Source organism: Botrytis fragariae (assembly GCF_013461495.1).
Source record: "Botrytis fragariae strain BVB16 chromosome Unknown tig00000163, whole genome shotgun sequence".
Classification (NCBI taxonomy): Eukaryota; Fungi; Ascomycota; class Leotiomycetes; order Helotiales; family Sclerotiniaceae; genus Botrytis; species Botrytis fragariae.
In genome coordinates this window covers 620626-633176 of record NW_023500999.1, presented here as the reverse complement: position 1 = coordinate 633176, position 12551 = coordinate 620626, and the positions used below count along the sequence as shown (strand labels likewise).

The following is a 12551-nucleotide window of genomic DNA, read 5'->3' as shown; positions in this document are numbered from 1 at the left end:
AACGCCATTGTGATTGCCAATCAACCCTGAAGCTTGCAGCGCACAGTACTTGCATTATCCTGGAGAAACATCGTCGCGCATATAATCGCTTTAGGGCCTCCTGATTCGCAGCCATGAATTATGTTACGTTCAACCAGGACTACAGCTGCCTGGCAGTTGGTTGGTGTTCTATCTGATCCAATACCGATAATTACTAATGCCTCTCATCAGGAACTGCCAAAGGGTTTCGAATATACCACACCGAGCCATTCTCAAAGATATTCACGGGGGATAATGAGAATGTAACTATAATTGAGATGCTTTTCTCAACGTCTTTGGTGGCCATCAAGCAGTCACCCAGACATATTGTGATTCAGAATACCAAGGTACGGTTTGAGATCAAAGTTATTATATGTCCTGGGACCTCCGAGTATCACATATGCTGACCATTCTTTTCACTACAGAGAGGCACGGTGATATGCGAACTTACATTCCCATCTGCGGTCTTGGCGGTGCGGTTGAACCGAAAACGATTTGCCGTGTTGTTGGAGGAGGAAATATACTTGTACGATATACAGAACATGGGTCTACTATACACCATTTCTACGTCAGCGAACCCCAACGCCATATGCTCCCTATCCGCTTCGTCTGACAACTGCTATTTGGCATATCCACTACCAAAGCCCAGGGAGGAGACTGGAGATAAGAGACCAGCCCATGCACCACCACTCTCTCCATACGTTGCACCGACATCCGGAGAGGTTCTCATATTTGACGCGAAATCATTAAAGGCTGTAAATGTTATTGAGGCACATCGAGCACCACTGTCTTGTATTGCATTGAACAATGATGGAACGCTGCTGGCAACCGCGTCAGAAACAGGAACCATTATTAGGGTATTTTCGGTACCAGATGGACAGAAGCTCTACCAATTTCGAAGAGGCACTTATCCGTCATCAATTTTTAGTCTATCATTTAACATGAGCTCTACGCTGCTCTGCGTATCCTCAAACTCTGATACAATCCATATATTCCGTTTGGGCGGGCCTGTTACTGGTTTGCCGGAGTCCCCACGATCTCCCGGCGACAAAGATAAATGGAGACGATCCCGGAGTTTTGATAGTGAGAATGGGTCTCCTCCAGCTGGCATTTCACCTGGCAGTGAAACGGTAGATGTTCCTATAGAAAAGAACAAGTCTAGTGGCACTTTTGGAAGCATGATCAGGAGATCCTCGCAAATGGTGGGCAAAGGTGTTGCTGGAGTCGTTGGAGGATACCTACCCCAAGCTGTCACTGAAATGTGGGAGCCAGCGCGAGATTTCGCTTTCATCAAACTTCCGAAAGGAGGAATGGGAGTTACTCCCCGAAGTGGTCCAGTCAAAAGTGTTGTGGCAATGAGTAGCAGTAGTCCCCAAGTAATGGTAGTGACGAGCGATGGGGGCTTCTACATTTACAGCATAGACATGGAGACAGGAGGAGAGGGAATTTTGGTTAAACAGTATTCGTGAGTAAAAATCCCGTGATTGATTTATATATTTCTAACCACTTCAGCAGTGTCCTTGAGGGCGACGACAGTCTGGAGCCACCGCCCATTAATTATGTGAGCTACCGTACCTAGAGGGTGTATATTTAATGGCGTTTTTTCTATCAAGCTTTAGCGTGCTTTATCTAGTCTTCAGTCTTTAAAACTTTCAGCATTATGTTAGGTGTTTCTGGTCGGTCGTTCTCGGTACTAGGAGGGGAATTATTGACCTAGCTTACGAGCCGTCTCTCATCTCATTGGTCGTAAAAATTAATAACAAATATCATTACAATCTCATCTCGTTCTCATAACATGCTATCTCCTCCACATATCTAGTAACCCTTATCGTCTTTCTGCCAAATTCAGTAGGTTGACAAGTTTCACTTACAAAAAGGAATTTGACACGGAGTATGGTTCAACCACCTTTACCTGGGCCGGAGTAGAGTGGAGTGGTAGAATAGGGCTTATTTGAGTATTTCGCGCGAGAAGGATTCAGTGACAGGCATGGGTTTTGCTGCATGCAATTCGAATCGTCGACGGATAGGATAGGCGAGTAATTCCTCCGTACCTGTCTGTGCCAATGTAGTTGTAGCCCTGTCTACATGTGTGTATTTTAGAGTGGATCATACATGTCCAAAACCCAGTATCCCCAGATTACTCATTGTTCAGGGCTTTTGTGGCATGTGAATGAGGTAAGATGAGATGAGACGAAATGGGATGGGATGGATTAGGATGAAGCGCCGCGTAGATAATACTATAAATTGGATCGCGTTTCAGAGAACGATATACAAATACACGATGTAGGTACCGTACCTTGCAGAAAGACCCTGACAGGCTGTATATCGCCTATTTTTGTGGAAGATAGGAATATTCGGTGGTGGCGATGGGCCTTGGGGTCATTAGAGTGGTTGCGCAAGAATGTGAATCCTTTCGTTTACGTTTGGATGATAATTTAGCGTGAAGAAAAACGTCTCCGGAAGGAGTCTCACCGCAGAGAACTACCTACTAGATAGAGATGGATTGAACTGATGGGTGTTAAACCGAGTTGGGTTCGGATATGTTACCCGGGGGTTTATTCGTGGACAGATAGAGCATTTTTGGAATTTCTTGTGTTTCTGTGCGAATATGCAGCAGTATGTAGGTACAGTGTTGTTTCGAATCCTTTGATGTGTGGGTGATTAGATGGAGGAATTTCTGGATTGGGTTGGATTTGATTGGATGGTGGATTTGGAATCCTGATAGCCCCAAGGAGAACTTTTTGTTCTAAATTCTTTTTTAGAACTTGAGGTTGCTGTTGTTATGATGATGGTGTCAATGTTCATGTGATCTATGTCTATGTAGGTGATGTTGCATTCAGGGGAGGATTTTCGGAATTGGTGGAAGGGGATGGAAGCCCCACCACAGCCTCGGCGGAATGCAGATGGAATTTTGAGATTGTAAGTGAAAGATTACTTATGGGGTTTTGGAATTAATATGATTAGATGATTCTATCTCGTAGTTCCTACGTAGTTACCTGCACATCCAGGATATCGAAGGCTCGTTTATATGATTCATGAGCAGAGGCTGAACATTAACCGCGAAGTCTGCCTTCTCAAGGCAGATTTGCGGTATCAAAGCATCGAGCTCGAGTATGGAGGCAGGCCAGCTAAAAACAGAAGAAAAAAAAAAGAGTCATCAAACAAACAGGGGATGTGTGATTGCATCATTAGCATATGATCATCTCAGGTCTATTCTCGACCTCACGAAGCAGGTACCGGTCGTGGGGCTGTTATCACTTCAAATAGACCAACATGGACGAAACTCAGATGCATCATTGATAAATATAGATGTTATTCATTATTCATTATTCCCAAACAAAGAGATATGCATGGCAAGGAGGGATTTTCACGTACAGTTGCTTTGTACATAATAATCTACCCAAGGGAAAGTATAGCATTGCATCGCGTGTAAGTGTGCATCTGCATCTCTTCCATGATCACACAACATCGGATGGCCCCAAAACTTGGTTTTCCTCCCCCTCATCTTCCTCCATCTACTGACCTTCTCTCCTGCTTGTACTGGCCAGTCGGGTTTGAAAAACTTCAGGGATCTAAGCGCCGTCGCAGGAAAGACACATCCGGCTATAAGCCGTTCTCAACCTATGGGATTTATTTGGGACGAACTTACAAGGGTTGGATTTTCAGTTACAACAGCTAGGGTATGAAGCTAGATCAGTATGGGTGTGTGGGCATTTTCTCGGGGAGCACAGGCAGACGAGACGATCTCTCGTGGTTTTTACTTTACCCCGAAGACGAGGTGTGGTTGTTGAAACGAGATCGACTCAATGGCTAGGTGTAAGAAGTCTTTTGATGGGTCTTAGGCTGTCTGACATCTTGTATATCATCTCATGCATTGCGGTAGGTCAAATTTGGAGATTTCCAAAAATGGGATTAGATGAGCGGATGAGCAGATAAGATGGACATCTAATCAAGTAAATGTTGGATTCAAATATGGGAACATGGCATTCACCGTTCGGTTTCCATGGGTCGGGAATTGGTCATTATTATTAATAAAGTGGAAAATTGTCATTTCGGTCCAACAGCCTCTTTTTTAATAGAGTGTAGTCCGACCATTAAAGTTATATGTACCCATCCGGTCCCAAAAAGATCTACATGCTTGTTAGCCTGGACCAAAAATTCGCACGGTCGATAATTAGATTGGCAGGGCAGGCTAGTTGATATGTGGGAACAACTGGCCCTATGAACTCGGTTGCAAACTTGGGCTTCTGACTGGATCGAAAGTACGAACATACGGACCCAAGTAATTGGGAAGAAGGAAAAGAAAATGAGTTACATCCTATCGCGTGAATGAAGGGGACCAGGAGGGGAGCAAATGTATTAAACAAATGGTTCTATGATGCAACGACAATCCGCAAATCGTTCCAACAGGAGTAGATAGAGTGAAAGACTGAGGTAATCATACTGCTCAGCCAAGATCTTGATAATACTTCGATAGTTGTACCGGTCTAAGCCCTCTGATGCACTGATCAAGCACACCCGCAAATCGACCTAAACGAGCTGTCCCTTAAATGTGTTGGTGGGAGGTCAAAAGACATAGCCATTCAGGGTCATGCTCGGTAGCCTGTCACATACAAAATATACAAAATACAGTGGCTTGAGTGGCCTCATTTTTCAACGAGTTTTATTGCAGCTAAACCAGAAGTGGAGGGAGGATCTAATGCTGCTTCAACTCTCGAAATCTCTCGAAATCACACTAATCTTATCTAGGGCAGAGGCAGCCGAGACAATCTGTTTCCCCCATCTGCAGGCAGCCGAATCTCTGACTGTTATCTGACAAAAACATCAATTTTGATCTCGACTCGATGACCCAAGAATAACACGGAAGCAAGCAAGCAGACAAAGGTAAAGTAACGTAACGCATTGCAACAAGTAAAACGACCGATCGACCATCCTGTAGCCTGGCCTCCACGATGTATCTAGCAAGGCATTGTTTTCATGCTGTAAGATCTGGATTCATCAATTTCCCCATTTCCCTATTTTCATTCATCTGACCAGACTTAACTGCGGGTCTAAACATGTGGTCCACTTAGAAATGCCATAATAAAGTACAGTACCGTACCGTACAGCCCTGAACCCTTAAAATACTGTTATAGTGTTGTTTGTTATCTGAGGTATGGTTCCTACTGGCCTATTCCAATAGCCGTTTCCTACTGTCCTAAGTTCTAACGTCGCTACTAAACTACTCAAGGCTGTGCGCGCTTTTTTTATCGTCATCCCTCTAGCATTCGATTGGAAGTGTCTTAAATGACTGGTTGAAAAAGTAAGATTGATCTGATTTTAATACCCAAACAGCGGGTAAATTGGTGATTTTGCGCGTCAATGGCAAAGGATACCACCTGGCACCTAGCTAGTCTCGAGCTAATTAATATGTGGATGAGATAATGGAAGTGATCAGTGGAGAAGTAAAAAATTATAAGCTTTCAGACGCTAGAACGGTCACTAATAGTTATGTTGATTAGTGTCAATTTTTAATTTTTGCAGCGCGTTTGCTAGTAACCTTCCCTTAGGGAGACTCGGAGTACAGTCATCCAACACGTTTGTCCTCTAGAAGGTTATTCCTCATGACCGACTACTGATAATTTGAGTGATGATTCTCGAAACACTGGGTTGGAAATATCAAATGCAATTCCAAGTTCCATTAACAACGTGCTATTCGACAGGGAAACCATGCTATCTCTGATCCACACAGCGTTCCGGTTCTGGTACGATCATACATCCGGGATATAAGAGATATCTACTCTACGATTGACTGTTGAGAAGTCTTGTAAGGGTATTCCATATATGGTAAGGGTAACGATAGAGTCAGGAAATCTTTACTTAGACGTCCCTGGATTTCTCGCGAACTTTCCAAAATTGAGCGTGGTGTCGTAGTGGGAACCCTTGCGGATAAGAATCTCATTATCTGATGGTGAAAGATATCCCGATATTTGAGAGCACACCCCCGATTCAGTCAACAGCCTCAGCACTCACTCTAAACGAGATCAAATTACGAGATGGCCTAAAAAAGATACTTCAAATCATATCTCAGCCAATGATTGCCAGATCTATCTGACAACAATGACAAGGCTTAGTCTTTCATTTTGTACTCTTCCTCGAGACCCTGGGACGAATGGGCCCCTGAGCCTGCTTTATACCATCAAATATAGCAACTTGAAGTGTTGTCTTGCAAATCTTCTGTTGGAAATACCAATTCTATTCAATTAGATGCATTCTACTTTTTCAGCTACTGCTTCTAACAATCTTTTGGGGCCGTTAGCTCTTCTAAACGAGAAACTAAAAAAACTACACAGTCATTTCGATTATGCTAACTTGCCCCATACAATAACAAATCCTCCACTTGCCCTTCCCCATATTACTTTGCACTCTTAACCTGATTTATTTAACTTACTTGCCGTTATAATATAGCACAATTAGCATAATATCCTTGCTTACGGGTAACTTTTGTTACCTTTATGTCGGATCTCGACCAGTGCGTCTCCTGCAGTTGGCTTATACGACAAGGGTGCCACCGATTTGAACTTCCATGGGGCCCACCCCCCTGCTTCCTCTTCTAACTAGTTCCGTCTGCCAACCTAGACTGCCGCAACCCTGGTGAGTTACAGGATCCCATTAAAGCCGCTATGTTTATATATATTTATTTGAAAAGCACGACAACCCTTAGAAATCTGCCTTGCAATACTTAGATGCTCGTGGTCTTCCTTTCTCTTCCTCGAAAGAACAGGAAATATACAGCTCATCTACCACCCTACATCCTTCAATCTTCCTAATATTTTAACTCCAGCTATTCTAGTAGCTTCGTATTGCATCTTCAACCTTTCCCATCCTGTTGCATATCACTCCCAAAGCTTTCCAAACTCCCGATTCCTTCAGGTTTATATTCGCCACGGTCCAAGTCCTCGTTCTCCACAGTCATCGCCTCAGATTCTGTATGAAATATCACATCACATTTCAGGGATATTTATTACACATCTCCAAGTCGTGATCTACCAGTACCTGGCACCATAAGCCATCACTCAAGTCACACTTCTAGCCCCCAACCGTTACATTAGCTATTTGCTCCTTCCATCACTTCTCTACTTCTCCTGATATCCCTTCCCTATTTTTATAAAAACCATGGAGTTAACACCTCAATCCACTCGTTCCCCAACACCGCCTTTCACATTCTCAGGCCACCCACAGCCACTCTTTGAATATCCTTCACCGGCTCAAAGTGACTCGAGGTACAGATCAACGGATTCTATTCAAGGCTTGGGACTCTATTCTTGCTCTATTCCAGGATCTCCTCCAGCAATGGACAATCAGGATGCTAGCTCGGAGTCAGGAGGCTCATTGTCTGTGACCACCAACCACTGGGCAGATATGTCTTTGCAACACCGTGATTCGCCCAGGTCATCAAGGTCAACGCCCAACATCCTTTCCGCAGAGTATGATCCCTTTGCCTCCTATAATCCGGCAGTATCAGCTCCTTTTACTTCTGATATATATACCACTTCCCAAACTGCCGAAACATCCATTCTTCCAGCTTCTCCACTTCACTCCAGCAATACCTCTCATCGCTCTTCACTTTCTTCTACTCCACCTTCAGAGATCTTTACTCAAGCGGGATCAATACCTTCTTACACTCCACGTATCAAGATGGAAGACCATCCAGAATATGCTCCAAATAGTGATTCTTTCACACTAGGCTCCCCCCACAACGGACACACTCAATATGTGGGTGCAACTACTACGTATCCAGGAACGCTCGAGACTTCATACTACGACCAATCACCATGGGGACAAAAGGTCGAATACACTTCCACTGACTTGCCACCATTCTCGGCTCTACAAATCCCGACTTATGACAGACGATCCGAAAGTCAGGATAGATCACCATCACAAGATTTTCGACGTCCAAGCGTAGTAGCAAGGACCAGGGGACCTCGAAAGCTCACCACCAAGGAAGATGCAAACTTCCAATGTCGTGTTAAAGGATGTGGAAAGCTTTTCGGTCGTAGTTACAACTACAAAGCACACATGGAAACTCACGATGCAGACCGAGAGTATCCATTTCCATGTACTGTGGACAACTGTACCAAAAAATTCGTCCGGAAGACGGACCTTCAACGCCATAACCAGAGTGTTCACATGAAGCAACGAGACCACAAATGTGACTATTGCAGCAGATATTTTGCAAGGAAAGACACACTGAGAAGGTACGCCTCCCTCCCCCTCTATATCTTCACTGTCCCCCCTAAACTAACAACTACAATAGACACATGGAAGATGGTTGTTCTAAACGCTTTGATATCGAAACTGTTGATTTCAGACCTCAGAACTACGCTATGGACAGCAATTCCATGAACACACTAAAGCTAGTGCTTCCAACTCATCCAGATCAGATGGGACGAAATCCATCTTACATTCAGAACTCCCACTATTCATCACCCCCACACAGCGAAAGCTCCGGTCATGCGCCTCATGATGCTATGGTTAGCCCTCTTACATCAGTCTCATCAGGGGCTTCATACCTAATGACGACAAGCTCGGAACATCACCATCATGAGCCTATATGGCATACTCAGTAGATTTTACTATCATTATTGTTTGGCGCAGGATATTTGAGAACGGTCACGGCGCGAAGGATACGATGGACATAAAATTTCCGAGGGAATTTGAAGATTGTTTGATTTCATTTTCATTTCCATCAGAGCCTTGCACAAAATATTGCAAAATACGAAAAAATCACCTAGATTTTCGATAACTCAGCGCTTCGGTTCAAACTCATCAGTCATCATCAGTCATCAATCATAAATGAGTTATTCCAGAAAAAACCCGACGTGCATACGCGGATGTCAGATATCAGCACGAACCTGCATTTTTGGTATCGTTTTGTACCGCCACACTATTCATTACGCATGTGTACTACCACACTGAAATATACTTCCGGTTCAAATCCAAACAATTACATGTCTCCGTATGCCAAAGAATACTTGTTAGGTTGGGGTTCACTAATGGTTACATAACCGGATGTACGATGCACAACCAACCGCACGAATTCAAAATGTAAGATTGGGAGATGAATGCTGAGCGCTCGTTCACGCGTCCATTGGGAAGTGCAGTCGCGATGCTGGCTACCTTGCCTTGCATTGCATCGGGTCATCCGTTCCTTTTTTTTCCCTTTCCTACCTGTTTGGTTGTGTTGTGTTGCTTTGCGTTGTGTAATTATACTCGGTGTCATTTGGGGGGAATTTTCCACTCTTTTTTTTGTTTTTGCAATCTGCGATTTGCGAAATCCCGATGGTTTGGATTCGGACCTCGGTCGCTTCCAATATCAACTCATCACATTTACTTTTACAAACAGTTGGGTGGATTTCCTTGAGAGTGGGATCTCGATGTTATTCAACAACTTATTGTTTTGGTCGTTTTGTTTTCAGTTTTTTCTTCTTTAGCAGCCTTGTTTTATAGCTTCTCTTTTGTTCATTCTTTTCATATTTCCTTCAGCGCACGAATACCCTTTTCAAATTCTATAATCCCGCCGTCAGCGGGATACAACATCACACAAACGGTCGGTCGGCACTGGGAAATAAAGGCTTGGTAGGATGATGGATGAAAAAAAAGACTTGGGTTTTGGTAGGCAAGGTCAAGGTCATTCATTCATTTGGGAATATCCGCGATGGATTCGGGAACGAGATAATTTTTAAACGGCAGGGTAAATATGGGACTGGGCTCATGGGATTGGATGGAAAAGACATGATGAATCCTGAATCTCTTCAATTTTTGATATCAATCTCTATTTTTCTATTTTCTATTTCGTCCCTACTATATGTATGAATCAGAGCTGAGTTATGTGATATAATACACTACATAGAGAGATTTCTATTTTCCCGTCTTTGGTAACTGCAAAAAAATTGAAGGGGAAGGATGTTTACAAGCGAGTTGAAGCTGGAACTCGTTCGATCGTTGGATGGCCGAATTAAAATTTGGGGACTGTTAGTTGCACAGATCAAATAGATGAGATAAGATGACACAGAAAAATAAATTTCCGTTTTGAATTGACATCTGCGTTGAATTATTTGCCTTACCTGAACAACCATTGTGAAATTTTCGTTTGCCTTGTTTTGAGTTCTCTCGGTGTACCTATTCGTTTTTGCATTGCGAATTAGATGCTGTATCATGTATGCCCCTTTCAGCTGTCTCCATCATCGTACCAGGAGTTGAAATAAATTTAAATTCTCTCAAGATCATTGGGCACCTCGTGAAATCCCAATTGGGGACATGATTCTGAATTTGGAATTAAATTATTCACATGATAGGAATTATTTGCATTTCGTCGTTTCGATGTTGGTAAGAAGCTCGGGCTATTAGATATAAATTGAATGTAAATTAGTTTATTGGCTACTCACATAGGTGAAATGGAACCATGGTCATTGCTGCTTAGAATGATGGATGTGATTAGGGCGGCAGGTACGAAGTGAGGCTAATGCTGACTTATATGATGGGGCTAGTGGGTACAAACTTATAAAGAATAGGTATGATCGAATATGAATAGATCACGAATATATGAATGCCAGGGTAGGGGTCAAGATGTAAGTAAGAAAGGGAGAACATTATGCCGGGTCGATGGGTTGGATTGGAGGGTGTGCGGTAAGCGAGAATCACAGGGGCATCAGCAGGGTAAAAGTGACCGGGAATTAGTGGCCGGGGAGGAACGAAGGTACTTACCGTATGTACGAAGTAGATGTATGACTTAATGAGAAATTGGAAATAGAAACAAAATATTAGATGGGAAATGATTTTGGACGGACTAGAGCGAATAGAGAAGGTAAGAGCAGAAAATCAGGGAATATCCCCCTCTCCTTGTGGGTTAATCATACGTTTTTTTGTTGCTTTAAAGGGTGCTTACACGGTAATGACTGTAAATCCGGCATCGATACCGCTCGAATGGATTGGCCATCTATTGGCTGAAAATTCGTGCTGTTGGTTGGTGAAAAAGATGACCATTGGTCGGGAGGCTGAATTTCAAATAGGACGCATACCCTTGCGTCTCTAAAGGCCAAAAGTCAACCCCGCAATGAAAACCGGTCCGGACGGAGACGGGGTAGATGGCTGCGCGTGTTCCGGGCAGGGGAAGAATCGGTATTTTTAAGCGCGCGCATTTTACCCCCTGAGATTGATGTGTTGTCTTTCGATTTGTTAGATATGACAGATGTTGGTTCTACTGCTGGCCGTCAACATGGCTAGTTTCGGCTGACAATGTTGATCATTTGCACATTGAGATGCAATTATTAAGGGGAGCTCCCGCTGAGTCCCTTCTCGATAGACGAGGCTAATTGTACGGAGTAATACCGTGAAATGTAATTTGAACTAGGATATTTTACATTTATGCACAAGGGAACAACCGAATTCATGATAACCATGACCCATGATTGTCATACATGATGCATGTACAACCGTTACATTCTGGCCCGTTTCTTGCTTGTCATGCTCGTGGCAACGTCGTCCGATATCCTGTCTGTTATGATGGTACATAGTGTACTTCGCTTCTGTACATTGGGTTGCATTTTCACCCACACTTCAAAAGAATGGCGCTACGCCGAGTACTGCGAAGAACGCTACTTCTGTGTTGCCCTTGATCGAAGGTTTCAGAAGCTTTTGAAACGAACGAGCTTGGAGGCTGAGACCCGATTATATAAGCCAACAAGCCAAGAAGTAATTAAATCCAGATGGTATCGCAACGGATAGCACGGCAGTGGTACGCTCCTAAATGGCGGCTATAAACAAGAGCATTTCGCCTAGTAGTTGAATCTTACGATAGACGCTTTGATCTTCCATGGGATATCATCGTTGATGCCTGCTATTAATTTCATCTGAGCTTGTTTTTTCCTTTTGAGGTTGAAAACAATCCCGGAAATAATATACATGATGTTCCGGACGATAGTGGAGAACTCAGTGGATTAACGGGATATATCGTTCGATTGATAGTGGCAAGGAAAAAATCGTGGAGAATGATGGACGAGGACTGGGTTGTGATCGTTCAGATGAGGATAAGATACATTGGTGAAAAGAGTTGAATCACTTCGAATCTCAAGTGCCCACCTTCACGCTCTCCATCTGTTCCCCCCGCCGAGTAGTAAGTGGTTGATAATATACGAGGACCTTGCAAAAGTTACTTCAGTGGTGCTCTTTCGGTAACTCCTTTCTAACAAAGTACTGGGTATTACAAAATAACTGGGCTCGAGATGTAACGTGCATCATCTCTGTGTATAGATTTGGGTCGAAAACAGGTGGATAAATGGAAAGATAACTGTGAAATCATGGGTAGTGTCTTGGCCGACTTCACAAAAACGTATCAACAAGTTTCCTCAGTAGATAGCAAGAAATGATCCGGACTTATTTTCTTGATAATATGTCATATCTCATGATCATCTCGTTCAAAGTAGAAGGTGTTTGTGCTTGAAATGGTATGTTGTACATGGGCAACGAGAAAACAACTGTGATTCTTACTGAAT

General features: G+C 43.4%; 3 protein-coding genes across 3 annotated transcripts; 2 read left to right on the top strand and 1 right to left on the bottom strand.

Annotated features, from left to right (window-relative positions):
* Positions 1-113: 113 nt before the first annotated feature.
* Bfra_009777 (putative protein-vacuolar targeting protein atg18 protein) lies at positions 114-1597 on the top strand (the record flags this gene model as incomplete). Its single annotated transcript, XM_037340115.1, has 4 exons — positions 114-159; positions 211-365; positions 444-1483; positions 1534-1597. The coding sequence occupies 4 exons, from the start codon at positions 114-116 to the stop codon at positions 1595-1597; spliced, it is 1305 nt and encodes a 434-aa protein (XP_037189338.1).
* Positions 1598-7173: 5576 nt separating this feature from the next.
* Bfra_009776 (putative transcription factor c2h2 protein) lies at positions 7174-8627 on the top strand (the record flags this gene model as incomplete). Its single annotated transcript, XM_037340114.1, has 2 exons — positions 7174-8255; positions 8315-8627. The coding sequence occupies 2 exons, from the start codon at positions 7174-7176 to the stop codon at positions 8625-8627; spliced, it is 1395 nt and encodes a 464-aa protein (XP_037189337.1).
* Positions 8628-10941: 2314 nt separating this feature from the next.
* On the bottom strand, positions 10942-11963 carry Bfra_009775 (uncharacterized protein; the record flags this gene model as incomplete). The annotated part of the gene is made up of 4 exons (XM_037340113.1): positions 10942-10996; positions 11079-11224; positions 11491-11550; positions 11853-11963. The coding sequence occupies 4 exons, from the start codon at positions 11961-11963 to the stop codon at positions 10942-10944; spliced, it is 372 nt and encodes a 123-aa protein (XP_037189336.1).
* Between the last annotated feature and the right edge of the window lie 588 nt (positions 11964-12551).